We start from the raw sequence: 18,754 nt of genomic DNA on the forward strand, positions 1-18,754 counted from the left end.
GGAGAGACTCGGTCTCCAGACATCGGCTGGAACAGTGTGAGCCTCACAGCCAGACCACAGGGGACGAATGGGGAGAGCAGGAGCTCAGGGCGCCACAGTCAGAGAAATATGTCAAATACCAAAGAAACAAGCAAATTACAATCCAACTGTCTAGATTGATCAAACGACTGGGAATTGAGATGGTGAAAAGGAAAAACGTGTTCAATGTAATCTGTTCAGCAGTAAGCAGCAGATGGTTGCTAACCAAACGTACGAGCAGGAAAGAGAAACAAGAGGCTGTTATGAGTCTAGATGATCAACTATAACTCTATCTGACATAGGCCTGCTGTATGACAACAACGTTCCACTGCAGTAGGTATATCCAATAGGAACTATATCAGGGATGGGCAACTCCATTCCTTGGGGGCCTAATTGGTGTAACACTTTTGCCCCAGCCTCAGCTAACACACCTGACTCCAATAGTCAACTAATCATGATCTTCAGTTTAGATTGCAATTTGTTTAATCAGCTGTGTTTGCTATGGATGGGGAAGAAGTGTGACACCACTCCGGCCCCCAGGACTGGTGTTGCCCATCCCTGAGCTATATAAATAATAACAACAAATGTTAAGATCCGGTTGGAATATATAAGCTGCATCCCACTATTGAGATGTATAACACACACACACACACACACACACACACACACACACACACACACACACACACACACACACACACACACACACACACACACACACACACACACACACACACACACACACACACACACACACACACACACACACACACACACACACACACACACACACACACAGCAACCTGGCTGTAGCTATCCGACACTGGAACTCTTCCAAGTCAAGGTAAGCTTTGGTTTTATTAATGTATTGCCACCGGGGCCCGCCAGTGTAACTGGTAAACTCCTTTCTCATTGTACATTGTACTGCATGATTGTAGCGAGTTTACTAACTTGTTAGTTCTAGTTGACTATGATGTGACAACAATGTAGGCTGTGTGTAGAGGTAAGCAGTCATGATATGGAGGTTTGGCTTAGAAAGGTTTTTTGCCTGGTCACAGAAAGCTGATGTGTTGTGCACTGAAGTCCACAAGCGAAAGGAAAAGGTGAGAGGAGGAGAGAGCGTAGATAGTTGCGAGAAGAAATGATAAACCCAGTAAAAAAAGAAACAGACCTTTTTCAGGACCCTGTCTTTCAAAGATAATTAGTAAAAATCCAAATAACTTCACAGATCTTCATTGTAAAGGGTTTTAACACCGTTTCCCATGCTTGTTCAATGAACCATCAACAATTAATGAACATGCACCTGTGGAACGGTCGTTAAGACACAAACAGTTTACAGACGGTAGGCAATTAAGGTCATAGTTATGAAAACTTAAGGACACCAAAAGAGGCCTTTCTACTGACTCTGAAAAACACCAAAATAAATATGCCCAGCGTCCCTGCTCATCTGCGTGAACGTGTCTTAGGCATGCTGCTAGGAGGCATGAGGACTGCAGATGTGGCCAGTGCAATAAATTGCAATGTCCGTACTGTGAGATGCCTAAGACAGCGCTACAGGGAGACAGGACGGACAGCTGATCATCCTCGCAGTGGCAGACCATGTGTAACAACATCTGCACAGGATCAGTACATCCGAACATCACACCTGCGGGACAGGTAGAGGATGGCAAAAACAACTGCCCAAGTTACACCAGGAAAGCAAAATCCCTCCATCAGTGCTCAGACTATCCGCAATAAGCTGAGAGAGGCTGGACTGAGGGCTTGTAGGCCTGTTGTAATGCAGGTCCTCACCAGACATCACCGGCAACAATGTCGCCTATGGGCACAAACCCACCGTCGCTGGACCAGACAGGACTGGCAAAAAGTAATCTTCACTGACGAGTCGCAATTTTGTCTCACCAGGGGTGATGGTCGGATTTGCTTTTATTGTCGAAGGAATGAGCGTTACACCGAGGCCTGTACTCTGGAGCGGGATCGATTTGGAGGTGGAGGGTCCGTCATGGTCTGGGGCGGTGTGTCACAGCATCATCAGACTGAGCATGTTGTCATTGCAGGCAATCTCAACACTGTGCTTGTTCTGTGTGTGATTTCCTGCAAGACAGGAATGTCAGTGTTCTGCCATGGTCAGTGAAGAGCCCGGTTCTCAATCCCATTGAGCACGTCTGAGACCTGTTGGATCGGAGGGTCCCCCCAGAAATGTCCGGGAATTTACAGGTGCCTTGGTGGAAGAGTGGGGTAACATCTCACAGCAAGAACTGGCAAATCTGGTGCAGTCCATGAGGAGGAGATGCATTGCAGTACTTAATGCAGCTGGTGGCCACACCAGATACTGACTGTTACTTTTGATTTTGACCCCCCTTTGTTCAGGGACACATTACTCCATTTCTGCTAGTCACATGTCTGTGGAACTTGTTCAGTTTATGTCTCAGTTGTTGAATCTTGTTATATTCATACAAATATTTACACACGTTAAGTTTGCTGAAAATAAACACAGTTGACAGTGAGAGAACATTTCTTTTTTTGCTGAGTTTATATACAACGAGCAAAGTGATCATGATGTTTTTATGTGGCTGCTACGACCGTGAATTTGATCTGTTGAAAAATGTCTCATAAACGAAAACAAAATGGGGATAAACATACCTGAATTTGTCCAACAGAAACTCTCATTTGCATTTGCTGGACTAATGATTACACCCTAGATTAGCTAGCTGTAGGCAAGAGTGTGCAAGGCGGTATTGAATGTGTCACTGTCTGTCACCTTGATTACTCAAAATTCTCTCAGCCTATGCACCTACGTTGTGAACTTGAGGTTGTAGCAAGGTTAGGTTGTAGCAACCTCATGATGGGTACAGTATCATGTAGTAGCCTAAACGTATCGATGTTACATTGAACTGGGTGAATGGAATAGGAATGACAGTCATCCAAAATGCTGTAATAGAAATAAGGCCATGCTCATTAAAAAAATAATCATCCTCCCTCATCTTAAACTGTACCAACCGCCACTGGTATACACATTATCAGTAGAACAGCAACATCCTCGTCTGTTCTGGACAAAGTGGCTCTGACAGATCTTAAAGGTCAACCAGCTCTGCCATAGCGACACACAGACGCACGCACACACAGACAGACAGGCAAGCACGCAGGCATCCTGGTTTCCCTCCACCTCCCCCATAGGGACCGACACAAGGAGGCGTTGGTGTACTGCGCACACGCACTCTCCACGGGGAAGACAGACAGACAGGCAGGCAGGATGGTGAGGATGACCTCTAACCTGTGTGTAACTCGAGTGTATCTCTGAGCCCTGGTAAGAGAATCTGTCCTGATCCCCGCTACGGGTGATGTACACCTTCACCGGTTTACTTATTAAAACAAGCCCCTTGAGTTTCAGCCGAGTGGCAATATCGTTGGGCCAGTAAGGTAACAATCTGTCATTCTGCCCCTGAGCCAGGCAGTTACCCCACTGTTCCCCGGGCGCCGTGGATGTCGATTAAGGCAGCCCCCTGCACCTCTCTGACTCAGAGTGGTTGGGTTAAATGCGGAAGGCACATTTCAGTTGAACAACTGGCTAGGTATCCCCCTTTCCCCTTTCAATGAATTAGGTAACGTCAGACAGGAACAACAGAGCAGCGTGTACAGACACTGTGCTCTGACCTGGTGGTGTTCCGTGTGTGTGTGTGTGTGTGTGTGTGTGTGTGTGTGTGTGTGTGTGTGTGTGTGTGTGTGTGTGTGTGTGTGTGTGTGTGTGTGTGTGTGTGTGTGTGTGTGTGTGTGTGTGTGTGTGGGGTAGGGGATAATTACCGCTCTCTAATGTATAACATTGGGGCAGATGACTATTCATGTGATTATTCAATGAGGTAATAGTCCATCCAGCTACAGCACACGATACATCTGTAACTGTCTGTACAGAACAAATACACAGAAAAGACATGTCCTCTGTATGGAACAGATTCTAGAGAATGGATTCTAACTCCAACATTATACTTGATTGAGTGAAGCTCCAACATCTTGGCTTATGTCAGTGAGCCCCAACTCTACTGAGCACAAAGCACAGGGCCTTTCATGACCTCTTACCTGCGTGACCTTATCGGTGACGTTGTGTGTTCGGTCCTTGACCTTTGGGGCTATGATGGTTTTCTCGGAGGAAGCAGGGGAGGGGCACTTCTTGTCGTTGTTGGCCTCTGAGAAGTTGAGCGTGATGAGGGGAATCTTGTTGATGGTGCTGTATCTGTTGAGGTGGGAGTCAGACGTGGAGCCCAGAAGACTGGATTTGATCTGGTTGAAGGGTCCTGGAGGAGAATTTAATGGAGAGGTTTGGAAATGGCTCGCGCTGTGATGCAAGGCTAGAGCGGCGATGCTATACTAGGCTAGCTCGGTGATGCTAGGCTATGCTAGAGCGGCGATGCTATACTAGGCTAGCTCCGTGATGCTAGGCTATGCTAGAGCGGCGATGCTATACTAGGCTAGCTCGGCGATGCTAGGCTATGCTAGAGCGGCGAGGCTATACTAGGCTAGCTGGGTGATGCTAGGCTATGCTAGCACGTGTGTCCTGATACAGCTTGACGGTTTGACGGTATGCTAATGGGATAAAAGGAGACCTCAAGTGTGGTTCATGTGGTAGGTGTGTCAGTAGGCTGCTGTGTCTATTTGTTATGCGTGGGAATGTGAGTATGGAACTGTTTCTTGCTCTCTCAATTGCTGCCACAAGACAAGTGAACAACCACAGGACAACAGTAGAAATACAACAGTCAGACAGATCCACCCCGACCCTCTGCTTGATCCTGTTACCTCCCATTCAACAGCTGTAGAAATTACAAACTTGGTGTAATGAACCATTTTAGTGAAATATTGATGTCCACAAACAAAGTAAATGTATACTCTGTCATGAGGTTTTGACTCAATGACACCATATGGATATGGCTTTCATGATTCATACATCCACAAATATTCTACTATGTTACTATGCGAAAATACAGTACAACACTGCCATAAAACCTCACCACGTTGAACAACACTCACACTGTCACACGTAGAACTACTGTGGGCAATATGGAAAAGAGAGGGAACGTGTCAACTGTTGATCCAAAAGGAGAAGATGGAGGGATGACTCATTCTGCCCTTTTCACAAACGAGTGTTGAGAATACAGTGAGTGATACTTACACACACGAAAGACATGCGCAGCTTGAATACGTAGTGATACTTACACATACAAAAGACATGCGCAGCTTGAATACATGCTACAGCAGCATTGTACGTTACAGTATGTGTGCATTACAGACATATAGGAAAAGCTCAAGCCATACCCCCAGCCATCCAGGACCGAGACACTAGCGAATCAGGAGAGAGAGAGGGAGGGAGGTAGAGAGCAGCGTAAAGAGGAAGTGACCTCAGAGAGAAGGGAGGGGTCAAAGGTCAGGGTAATTCTGCAGGCACTTCCTGAGTGTCATGTTACATTTATTTGAGCAACATCAGAGTGATTTCTTTTTAGTAGAGGTAATGAAATCTGGCCACTATGTTACGGTAATTAGAAATATCCCGGAAATCGGAGACATAAGGTCTAAAGTTAAGAAAACAAATGATGGCTGATAACATTTATCAGATGCTCCTCCAAATCCTTCCATATTCAATGGAGTAGATATCAGTGGAGGCTGGTGGGAGGAGCTATAGGAGGACGGGCTCATTGTAAATGGAATATTGGAACAGTATCAAACACATCAAAGATATGGAAACAACATGTCTGACTCCATTTCATTAATTCCATTCCAGCCATTACAATGAGCCCGTGCTTCTACAACTCCTCCCAACAGCCTCCTCTGGTAGGTATTGATCCAGAATGCACTTTGAGGCTAGTAAAGAGATTAATTTCAGAGGAAAGTACAGTCATTTAATTCATTTCTGGAGGTTAAAAGGCTCTCAGACATTTGATAACATTCCAGTGACGTAGAATTCAGTGGAGGCTGCTGAAGGGAGGACGGCTCATAATAATGGCTAGAACGGCGGAAATGGAATGGTATCAAACACATGGTTTCACTAATTCCACTCCAGCCATTACAACGAGCCCATCCTCCTCAATTAAGGTGCCACCAATCTCCTGTGATAGAATTACTTACAGTATAATTATGTTTTTTGATCTATAACAGAAGTATTCCATGACTAGTGATGTCGTCATGGATCGGAATACTTTTTTTGGTAAAGCGGAGACGAAACGGAGGACGTTAATTCAAGCAAGCAAACAGACAAACCATCCCTCTATTCCCTTCGACTGTCTGACACAGGTCAAAGGAAATAGCCTACCAGTTGCCTTTGGTAAAAGGAACTATTGGCAGCAGGCGAAGACGACCACTATTATGAGTCAGTGATTATTATAGATTTCCGGTTCTATGGAAACGAGAGGCAAGATTTGTTTTCATGCAGGCGTGCGTGCGGCAGGTCAAAAGTCAGCCGGATTTCTTCCCGAACTATCAGAAGGGATCTGCAAGCTTGCAGGGCACTCACAGGTCACGTCTTACTACAGCATGAATAATGCTACTACTATACCGTGCAAGCCTCTATGGCATTCTCAGAGGAGTTCACAAATGTATCAATCCAGCACTTGCATTCACCACAGACTCATGTTGTTGTTGAGTTGAAAAAACCCATGCAGCAAGCAGTTCAGGCCATATATTCTATACCCGTGCTAGGTTCAAGGAACGTGGGGTTGTTACCTTTGATATTACGACCATTGTCTGCGATGGGATAGTGTTGCGGGAGAGAGAGGGGGATGGGAGGAAGGTGGAGGGGTGAGAGGAGATTCCAGATCTGTACGTAGCTAGCTAGTGATGGAAGACGACCCTCATAAAAGCCCTGTCGCCGTCGCACCATTCATTATCGTGAAGTAGACGTATTACAGTGTCAGCCACAGGGGCCCTTTGAATGAGAAGTGCAGATTCAATGGTGTAGGGAGGGATATAATTATTAGCTAGGTACAGAGACAGGGAGAGTCTGGGGCTGCACTGTACCCCCCATGTTGACTGTGGGTGGAAAGGTGAGCTGTGATTCAGGAGTCAGGATAGATGTGGTAATTCAGGAGTCAGGATAGATGTGGTAATTCAGAAGTTAGGATAGATGTGGTAATTCAGGAGTCAGGATAGGTGTGGTAATTCAGGAGTCAGGATAGGTGTGGTAATTCAGGAGTCAGGATAGATGTGGTAATTCAGGAGTCAGGATAGGTGTGGTAATTCAGGAGTCAGGATAGATGTGGTAATTCAGGAGTCAGGATAGATGTGGTAATTCAGGAGTCAGGATAGATGTGGTAATTCAGGAGTCAGGATAGATGTGGTAATTCAGGAGTCAGGATAGATGTGGTAATTCAGGAGTCAGGATAGATGTGGTAATTCAGGAGTCAGGATAGATGTGGCGCTGCCTGATGACTAAGAGTAGGTACAGTTGAGGTGGGGGAGTTACCCCCATTCACTGATCCAAGGTCAGATTTGATTTATACCACATGATAACAATGGTTGGGATTGGGACCAAATCTACTGCGTAAGAACAGCAAGGGCAATTTGATTTAATATAACATAACATCTCAGGGTGAGGCGGATGGATGGGGACAAGCATTTCTGACCATGGAGGTGGTGTTGACTTACATACCTTCACTTGCGTGTCGGTCCCTGAAGGCCATCTTGGAGTTGGAGCCAAAACCCTCCATGTCCTGAGCGGAGGAGGCCCTCCGGATACTACACACACTCTCCCTGGACGCGGTGGGGGTCAGGCCTGAGATGGAGGGGGCCAGAGTGCCCACAGTCTGAGGCTGGGCCTGGGGAACCGCCTGGGGAACCAGCCTCGCCCAGACGGGCCCCTTGGGGGACGAGTGGTCCAGGGGTCCCGACACAGGGGTGGAGCAGTGGCTGGGGCCGATGAGGGCCCGCGTGTCATTGGTGTAGGAGGGGCTGCAGCTCTCCCGGGTGGGCAGTGACCGGAAGTCGCGGGTGGCCACCGACTCTCCACTGCGGCGGGGCGAGTCGATCATGACGGCGTCAGGGTCCTCCTGAGGGAGGGACTGCTTACTGATGCCCAGGAGGTGTAAGGCTGGGAGCCGGAAACAAAAGAATCTACCTTTCCCTGGAGAGAGAGAAAAAAGAGAGAGCGAGATAGAGAGTACAATTGTTCAACTGCAATGCTTGGAATATTTTCAACAATAAGAGAAAGAGTTTTATGCACAACTCTTCCCCTTTTCAGAGTGGTTCGTCATGACTTCATTCGTTGTGGAGGAATTCTTAACTTGATCGTGACTGGGTACAAACAAGTAGGGGAGGCTGGATAGATGCTCTGCAGCTCATGCTAATCCAGTTTCCAGCTCACTCCCCAGACATCAAGCAGTGAGTGCCAATATTGTTCAAAAGGACATATGCCTCTCATCCCAACGGCCTAGCTTCCCGTCTTCAGCTTCCTTCAATTATTCAGACGTTTGACGAAATAAAGCAACCGCCATTAAAATATTAGAGTCCCATTGAAATATCAAATTACAACAGGTTTCCTATGATTGATTTAACACCCTCGGAGAGAGGAGAAAGACATCGTCTTTGTCCAAATGATGGTACCAGTGAATCTGTCAATGCATTATGACGGCGACTTTAAACCTTGTGGTTATAGTTCCGTTTCTAGGGAGTCTGAAGTGGAGGCATCTTGCATTCAAGGACTTTGGGGGCCTCGTCAGAAGATCTCATTTCCAGTGTTCCCGGGGTGACCTAACAAACACACAGATATACAGTGGCCCTTACAGAACCCTTACAGAACCCTTACAGAACCTAACACCGAGCAATGGAAAAGGGGAAAATGGACAACCTATATACTGCTGGAGTCGTCGACGTCTTTATTCCTGTAATTAAAACAGTACATTTTAAGTAAAAACGGAAAACATAAGTGAAGAATTTCATAAAATACACAAAATAACACCATTTCCAAAAGTTATTTTCCTGATGCAGTAGCACTTTATTCTATAAATCTAAAAGCTTCTAAAAAAAAAAACAAGCATAAACTTATGAAGAAAAAAACAAACACTCTAGCACTCCATATCCCTCTGGATTTTTGTGCTTTCGCGCGCTAACGTGCCTTGCTACATCACATTACACATGCCTTCGTCTTGTTCTGCGTTGAACTGTCAACGGCGGCGTGGGGAATAGCAGAGAGATGATTGACGAGGTTCAGCAGTGTTCTTTTGCTGTGCTCACCACTCGCTTTTCTCTCGTTGACACTCGTGACGAAGAATAGGAAACCCATTTTTAGATGCTGTCACGTGTAGTACGCTTACTTCGAAGGTGTTACTTTTACACACCAGCGAGATTCCAATAAATAACAAAAATAAACACATATTTCAGTGGGAATGCATCTGGTTCTGGGTATTTTCATTTGTCAATGGTTTAATTGTCTCTGTCCCGATCATCTCAATGAATGAAGAAGTGCATAATCAATATATTAATGGAAGTATAGGAAAGACGCCACGTCTACCTCACCATAAGCATATCCCCTTATGCCCCCCTCCCCGCACACAGAAAACATAAATTGCTTTTAAGCAATCAATTTCTTAATTGCTTAGCAAATTAAGCATGCCGTCTGACAATATCCTATTGTATTTGCGGTAAAAAAAAATGTTTAGATTGGCCTGTTACTATTTTTAAAGGTGACATTAGCGCCACTGTGGCCCTGCAATCAAATGACCAAATGGCCCTTTAGTGGCCTCATGGGTGAAATGTTATTCATATTTTTCATAATTTCATAAATTGTAAACTTTACTTCAAAAAACTTGTCAAACATCTGGTGTTTCTATGTCAAACCGTTTTGTTATATTTCAGTCTTCTGTGATGTGTAATATTGGGATGCAAACTCAAAATGTAATACATTTCAACTCTATATGTGACATGGTGAAGGTGCAAGAAAGCAAAGGTAAGTGAACTAAATGACTATCGCCCCGTAGTACTCATTTCTGTCATCATGAAGTGCTTTGAGAGACGAGTCAAGGATCGTATCACCTCTACCTTACCTGACACCCTAGACCCACTTCAATTTGCTTACTGCCCCAATAGATCCACAGACGAGCCATTGCACTGCACACTGCACTATCTCATTTGGAAAAGAGTAATACCTATGTAAGAATGCTGTTCATTGACTATAGCTCAGCATTCAACACCATAGTATCCTCCAAGCTCATCATTAAGCTTGAGGGCCTTGGTCTGAACCCCACCCTGTGTAACTGGGTCATGGACTTCCTGATGGTCCCACCCCAGGTGGTGAAGGTAGGAAACAACACCTCCACTTCGCTGATCCTCAACAATGTGGCCCCACAAGGGTGCATGCTCAGCCCCCTTCTGTACTCCCTGTTCACTCATGACTCTTTGGCCATGCACACCTCCAAACCAATTGTCAAGTTTGCAGACTACACAACAGTAGTAGGCCTGATTACCTAGAATGACGAGACAGCCTACAGGGAGGAGGTGAGGGCCCTCGGAGTGTGGTGCCAGGAAAATAACCTCTCACTCAACGTCAACAAAACAAAGGAGCTGATCGTGGACTTCAGGAAACAGCTGAGGGAACACCCCCCCTATCCACATCGACAGGACTGCAGTGGAGAAGGTGGTAGGCTTCAAGTTCCTCGGCGTACACATCACTGACAGACAGTGTGGTGAAGTTGGCGCAACAGCTGAAGAAATTTGGCTTGGCACCTAAATCCCTCACAAACTTTTGCCGATGCACATTTGAGAACATCCTGTCGGGCTGTATCACCGCCTGGTACGGCAACTGCACCGCCCGCAACCGCAGGGCTCTCCAGAGGGTGGTGCGGTCTGCCCAACGCATCACCGGGGTCAAACTACCTGCCCTCCAAGATACCTACAGCACCCAATGTCACAGGATTCCCAAAATACCATCAAGGACAACAACCACCCAAGCCACTGCCTGTTCACCTCGCTATTATCCAGTTGGCCAAATATTTATATATTCTTAATTCCATTCCTTTACTTAGATGTGTGTGTATTGTTGTGAAATTCTTAGATATTACTTGTTAGATACTACTGCACTGATGGAGCTAGAAACACAAGCATTTCGCTACACCCGCAATAACATCTGCTAAACACGTGTATGTGACCAAGACAATTTGATTTGAAGCCCATAACAATGTGTGTGAGGTGTATACTTTTGTTTCAAAGTATATTTGTTTAAGACTACCAAGAAGCACTCTGTGTGACCCTGATTTAGCCCACTGCAGTAAAAGTACACGCAGGGAGCATGGCACTCTCTCTGCAAACACACATAGATAACACTGCACAGCAGCCAGTGCATGCACAAACACCATCCCCTGTTGCTATGATACCAGACAGTAGTAATATTTGCATTGCATATTAAATGGAACTCAGATCCCCCAGTCCTGAAGTGAAATGGTGACTTTATAATTAAATAATCATTTGGATGAAGTAAGAGAGATGGAATTCCAGAGATATGGTTCCAATCGTCACTAAGGCAGAATAGAAAGCATTACATTTTTTTAAAAATAATCTCCCTCAAGCTGTGATTTTGCTGAAGATGGATGGTTTAAAGTGGATATGCAGCCATGCAGTTTAGGTGCTTAGTGCCCCTTGGATTTCAGACCCCTAGATTTCTTCACGTTTTGTGTTACAAAAGTGGGATCAAATGGATTATATTTTTGGTCAACAATCTACACACAATACTCTGTAATGTCAAAGTGGAATCGAAATTGGATTTTTTTTTTTATAGAGTAATAAAAATAAAATATAGTCATTGCATAAGTACTCAGCTCCCTGAGTCCATACCCGTTAGAAACACCTTTGGCAGCGATTACAGCTGTGAGTCTTACTTGGTAAATCTCTACGAGCTTTACACACCTGGATTGTGCAATACTTGCCTATTATTCTTTTCAAAATTCTTCAAGCTCTGTCAAGATGTTGAGGATCATGGCTAGACAGCTATTCTTATAAGTCTTGCCATGCTATTTCAAGCAGATTTAAGTCAAAACTGTAACTTGGCAACTTGGGAACATTTATTGTCTTCTTGGTAAGCAACTCCAGTGTTGATTTGGCCTTGTGTTGTAGGTTATTATCCTGCTGAGTTACTCTGTGATGTGTTGTGTTTGCCACAAACTTAAGGCTTTGTATTTAGGCCTAAAAGTGTATTCATTTGCCACGTTTTATTACTGTCACGTTCATCGTAAAGAGGAGACCAAAACGCAGCCTGATTAGAATGAATTATTTTGATGATGGAACACAAAGAACATTTAAACAAGCTAACCAAAACGAACGTGAAGCTATGCACAACGAGTGCAGACACAGGCAACTACACATAGACAATAACCCACAAACTATCCAAGGCATATGGCTACCTAAATATGGTCCCCATTCAGAGACAACGATAAACAGCTGCCTCTGATTGAGAACCAATCTAGGCAACCTTATACAGAAAAACACCTAGACTGGAAAACCCCATAAACATACCAAAACCCTAGACAGGACAAAAAAACATATATCATCCTCATCACACCCTGACCTAACCAAAATAATAAAGAAAACAAAGATAACTAAGGTCAGGGCGTGACAATTACTGCAGTGGCTTGTTGCATACAAGATGCATGTTTTGGAATATATTTTAACTTTGTATATTTGTGTTCTTCTTTTAACACTGTCATTTAAGTCATTATTGTGGAGATACTGCAATGTTGATCCATCCTCAGTTTTCTCCCATCACCAATGTCCTCATGGTAACATCCCTGAGCAGTTTCATTCCTGTCTTGCAGCTCAGTCTTTGTAGTTGAATCTGTGATTGAAATGCAATACTTGACTGAGGGATCTTACAGATTATGTATATACAGTATGTGGGACAGAGGAAGGGTTCGTCATTTCAAAATCATGTCAACCCTTATTATTTCACACAGAGTGAGTCCATGTAACTTATTGTGTGATTTATTAAGCCAAATTTGACTCCTGAACTAATTTAGGCTTGCCTAAACAAAGGGGCTGAATACTTATGCGTCAATAATATTTAATATTTTGTTTCCACTGAGCGGAAGGGTAGAGCTGCTGCTTTCAAGGAGCGGGTCTCTAACCCGGACGCTTATAAGAAATCCTGCTGTGCCCCCCGACAAACCATCAAACAGGTAAAGCGTCCATACAAGACTCAGATTGAATCCTACTACACCGGCTCCGACGCTTGTCAGACTACAAAGGGAAGCACAGCCGCGAGCTGCCCAGTTACACAAGCCTCCTAGACGAGCTAAATGACTTCTATGTGCGCTTCGATGCAAGAAACACAGAAGCATGCATGAGAGCACCAGCTGTTCCCGGCGACTGTGTGATCACACTCTCCGTAGCCGATGTGAGTAAAACCTTTAATTAAACAGGTCAACATTCACAAGGCCGCGGGGCCAGGTGGATTACCAGGATGTGTACTCTGAGCATGCGCTGACCAACTGGCAAGTGTCTTCACTGACATTTTCAACCTGTCCCTGACCGAGTTTGTTTCAAGCAGACCACCATAGTCCCTGTGCCCAAGAACACCAAGGTAACCTGCTTAAATGACTACCGACCAGTAGCACTCACGTCTGTAGCCTTGATGTTTTTTGAAAGGCTGGTCATGGCTCACATCAACACCATTATCCCAGAAATCCTAGACACATTCCAAATTGGAAACTGCCGCAACAGATAATTGGATGATGCAATCGCTATTGCACTCCACACTGCCCTTTCCCACCTGGAAAAAGGAACACCTATGTGAGAATGCTATTATTTGACTACAGCTCAGTGTTTAACATCATAGCTTAGTCATGAGCTTATAGGGCTCTAAGGACCCTGGGACTGAATACCTCCCTCTGCAACTGGATCCTGGACTTCCTGGCGGGCCGCCCCCAGGTGGCAAGGGTAGGTAACAACACATCTGCCATGCTGATCTTCAACACAGGTGCTTCTCAGTCCTCTTCTGTACTCCCTGTTCACTCATGACTGCATGGCCAATCATGATTCCAACAGGCTGGTTTTCTGTATAGCCCTTTGTGACATTTGCTGATGTAAAAAGGGCTTTATAAATACATTTGAACACCATCATTAAGTTTGCCGACGACATAAAAGTGGTAGGCCTGATCACTGACAACGATGAGACAGCCTATAGAGAGGTGGTGAGAGACTGGCAGTGTGGTGCCAGGACAACAACCTCTCCCTCAACGTGACCAAAACAAAGGAGATGATCATGGACTACAAGAAAAAGAGGGCCAAGCACACCCCCATTCCTATTCTCATCGAAGGGGCTGTAGTGGAGCAGGTTGAGAGCTACAAGTTCCTTGGTGTCCACATCACCAACAAACTATCATGGTCCAAACACACCAAGACAGTTGTGTAGAGGGCAAGACAATGCCTATTCCCCCTCGGGAGACTGAAAAGATTTGGCATGGGTCCTCAGATGCACCATCGAGAGCATTGGTTGCATCACTGCCTGGTATGGCAACTGCTCAGCATCCGACCACAAGATGCTACAGAAGGTGATGCGTACGACCCAGTACATGACTGGGGCCAAGCTTCCTGCCATCCAGAACCTCCATAACAGGCGGTAGTCATAGACTGTTCTCTCTGCTGCCGTACAGCAAGCGGTAGCAGAGTGTCAAGTCTAGGTCAAAAAAGCTTCTTAACAGCTTCTACCCCCAAGCCATAAGACTCCTGAACAGCTGATCAAATGGCTACACAGACTATTTGCATTGACACCCCCTTTTTTTCACGCTGCTGCTACTCTCTGTTTATTTTCTATGTATAGTCACTTTACCTCTACCTACATGTACATATTACCTCAATTGCCTCTGTATATAGCCTTGTTACTGATATTTTATTGTTGCTCTTTTATATATATTTTTTAATCATTTGTTTTTGTCTTTTTTCTTCCATTTATTTAGTAAATACTTTCTTAATACTTATTTTTCTTAAAACTACATTGTTGGTTAAGGGCTTGTAAGTAAGAATTTCACTATAAACATTTTATTGATTTTTTTGTTCATCTAAAAAAATATATATATATATAACAGTTCTTACACTTTGACATTACAGAGTATTTTGTGTGTATTGTTGAAGAAAAATGAAAATTAAATCAATTTTAATCCCACGTTGTAACACAATACAATTTGAAGAAATCCAAGGTGTCTGAATACTCCTGGCTAATAGCCAGGTCCCTTTTCTCCCACTAATCACCAATCACACATGTTCCGCAGGTTCACAGTGCAATGATAACCTTGTTACTATCGACACCAGTCTACTGTTATTTATCAATTATGGCTGACTCCTAGAAAAAAGGTTGTACGTAAGAACTGTATAGGGTTTTTCAGCTTGCTTCCACTGGGGAACCCCTTTTGGTGTGGTGTATTCATAGAACCCTCTGTATATGGTTCTACCTAGAACCCTCAATGAATTGCTCTACCAAGAACACTTTCATCATCTGAATGTTCTCTGATGCAATGCAGAGTTCTGTATTGGACCAGGTCTAATTGTGGTCTTTAATTATGCAAGGACTGCTATGAGTCATAGATGGCCATCATCTATCTGCTAACAGAGGAACAGGAACAATTCCTCTGAAAGAATGTGGTAAAAATGATGTCCTGAAATGTACAAGGGCTAAAAGTTCCAACCTAAAATCGCCAAAATGCAAAACGATCCTTTCCCTGTACCAGTTTAAAAGAGGCTTTGAGAGAAGGAGAGAGCCAAGGTAGGTGACCAGAGCAGGATTCACCTTGTAAATTAATCAGTCTGACAGCCGAATTCACACTGCCAGGCTGTTTAGAAATTCAGATAGGCCTGAATTGTATTTTATTCATACCCCATTCAATCATGGGATTGCCCATTCCGCATTTTCGGCAGAGGTGCTTTTGAGGAACTGGGAGTCTGACCCTTATAAGCATAGCCACTATAAAAAATACTTTTTAGACAAAATTATATTTTTCCTGTCTAAACTGACATACAGTTGAAGTTGGAAGTTTACATACACCATAGCAAAATATATTTAAACTCATTTAAACATTTAATCCAAGTAAAACTTTGTTTTAGGTCAGATAGGATCACCACTTTATTTTAGAATGTGAAAATAATAATAGAAGAGAGAATTATTTATTTGAGCTGTTATTTCTTTCATCACATTCTCAGTGGGTCAGAAGTTTACATACACTCAATTAGTATTCGGTAGAATTGCCTTTAAATTGATTAACTTGGGTCAAACGTTTCGGGTAGCCTTCCACAAGCTTCCCACAATAAGTTGGGTGAATTTTGGCTCATTCCTCCTGACAGAGCTGGTGTAACTGAGTCAGGTTTTTAGGCCTCCTTGCTCGCACACACTTTTTCAGTTCTGCCCACAAATTATCTATAGGATTAAGGTCAGGGCTTAGTGATGGCCACTCCAATACCTTGACTTTGTTGTCCTCATGCCATTTTGCCACAACTTTGGAAGTATGTTTGGGGTCATTGTCCATTTAGAAACCCATTTGTGACCAAGCTTTAACTTCCTGACTGATGTCTTGAGATGTTGCTTCAATATATCGACATCATTTCTTGCCTCATGATGCCGTTTATTTTGTAATGTGCACCAGTCCCTCCTGCAGCCAAACACCCACACAACATAATGCTGCCACCCCCATGCTTCACGGTTGGGATGGTGTTCTTCGGCTTGTAAGCATCCCCTGTTTCCTCCAAACATAACGATGGTCATTATGGCCAAACAGTTCAATTTTTGTTTCATCAGACAAGAGGACATCTCTCCAAAAAGTATGATCTTTGTCCCCATGTGCGGTTGCAAACTGTAGTCTTGTGTTTTTATGGTGGTTTTGGAGCAGTGGCTTCTTCCTTGCTGAGCAGCCTTTCAGGTTACGTCAATATAGGACTTTTGTACCTGTTTCCTCCAGCATCTTCACAAGGCTGTTGTTCTGGAACTGATTTGCACATTTCGCACCAAAGTACGTTCATCTCTAGGAGACAGAACGTGTCTCCTTCCTGAGCAGTATGACAGCTGCGTGGTCCCATGGTGTTTGTACTTGCATACTATTGTTGGTACAGATGAACGTGGTACCTTCAGGCATTTGGAAATTGCTCCCAAGGATGAATCAGACTTGTGGAGGTCTACATGTATTTTTCTGAGGTCTTGGCTGATTTATTTTGATTTCCCCATGATGTCAAGCAAAGAGGCATTGCGTTTGAAGGTAGGCCTTGAAATATATCCACAGGTACACCTCCAATTGACTCAAATGATGTCAATTAGTCTATCAGTCCAAGCTGTTTAAAGGCACAGTCAACTTAGTGTATGTAAACTTCTGACCCACTGGAATTATGATACAGTGAATTATAAGTGAATTAATCTGTCTGTAAACAATTGGTTGGAATATTTACTTCTGTCATGCACAAAGTAGATGTCCGAACCGACTTGCCAAAACTACAGATTGTTAACAAGACATTTGTGGAGTGGTTGAAAAACGAGTTTTAATGACTGCAACCTAAGTGTATGTAAACTTCCGACTTCAACTGTACATAAAATAAATCAAAATACTAGAGAGCATGACATAGCTACAGAGGATCAACAGCATCTAAAAAAATAGCTGGGGATTTACATTTTATTACAAGCACTTACAGCTGGGAAGGCTGAAATTTGGGCTGCACGCACACCAAATAAAGAACAGCTTGTTGCGTTGTGGCCATAGATAATAGTCCTTTGAAGGATTTTGGAACCTCTAATCCTGGCACTTGACTGTTAAACTCATGAGTACACAAGCAATGGCTGCCAGAGCTGACTTGAATGGGAACTGCTATCTACGGATGATATTTTTATGATTGGTTGCAGCTGTCAGTTTGCCTTTTGCAAACTTCAAAATACAAACACGAGAAAAACGCAAGCCAACCATTTCCAAATCAAATGCCTACTGCTGAAAAGAGAAGACTAATTAGAAGCTAACAAAAAAACATTTTCAACAGCTTTTAAGCAATTCTGAGCAAACAGCCCTGTAAGTAGCTTAACTGAGATAGGTAATATAGGTAAGAGCACATGGGCCATCACAGATGAGTAGCCAATGCTTAATCTTCATCATTGGACGAGTCAGTGTCACTGGAGAGTTTATGTAGCATTCTATTGTAGCCTGTACTATATATATACACTATACAGTACCTTTGGAAAGTATTCAGACTCCTTGACTTTTTCCAAATGTTACATTACAGCCTTTTTCTAAAATGGATTAAACAAAATCTACACACAATACCCCATAATGACAAAGCAAATGCAGGTTTTTAGAAATTTTAGCAAATGTATTAAAAATAAATAACAAATACCTTTACATAAGTATTCAAACCCTTTTCTATGAGACTCGAAATTGAGCTCAGGTGAATCATCTTTCCATTGATTCTCCTTGAGATGTTGCTACACCTTGATTAGAGTGCACCTGTGGTAAATTCAATGGATTGGACATTATTTGAAAAGGCACACACCTGTCTATATAAGGTCCTTCAGTTGACAGTGCATGTCAGAGCAAAAACCAAGCCATGAGGTCGAAGGAATTGCCCGTAGAGCTCTAAGACAGAATTTTGTCTAGGCAAAGATCAGGGGAAGGGTACCAAAACATTTCTGCATGTGGCCTCCATCATTCATAAGTGGAAGAGGTTAGGAACCACCAAGACTCTTCCTAGACCTGGACGCGAAACTGAGCAATCTCGGGGGAGAAGGTTCTTGGTCAGGGTAGTGACCAAGAACCCG

The 18,754-nt window shown here is 43.8% G+C and overlaps 1 protein-coding gene across 3 annotated transcripts in view; it reads right to left on the reverse strand.

Moving 5' to 3' along the window:
* The window catches only part of LOC124010378 (potassium voltage-gated channel subfamily H member 7-like), an 86,634-nt gene that overhangs the window by 27,769 nt on the left and 40,111 nt on the right, over window positions 1–18,754 (reverse strand). For all 3 annotated transcript variants that reach the window (XM_046322765.1, XM_046322764.1, XM_046322766.1), the window contains exons 4-5: window positions 7,646–8,116; window positions 4,090–4,304 (exon numbers count right to left, since the gene is read on the reverse strand). In XM_046322765.1, the coding sequence (XP_046178721.1) occupies window positions 4,090–4,304; window positions 7,646–8,116 (686 nt within the window). The remainder of the gene's footprint in view (window positions 1–4,089; window positions 4,305–7,645; window positions 8,117–18,754) is intronic.

Source organism: Oncorhynchus gorbuscha, linkage group LG23, assembly GCF_021184085.1.
Source record: "Oncorhynchus gorbuscha isolate QuinsamMale2020 ecotype Even-year linkage group LG23, OgorEven_v1.0, whole genome shotgun sequence".
Classification (NCBI taxonomy): Eukaryota; Metazoa; Chordata; class Actinopteri; order Salmoniformes; family Salmonidae; genus Oncorhynchus; species Oncorhynchus gorbuscha.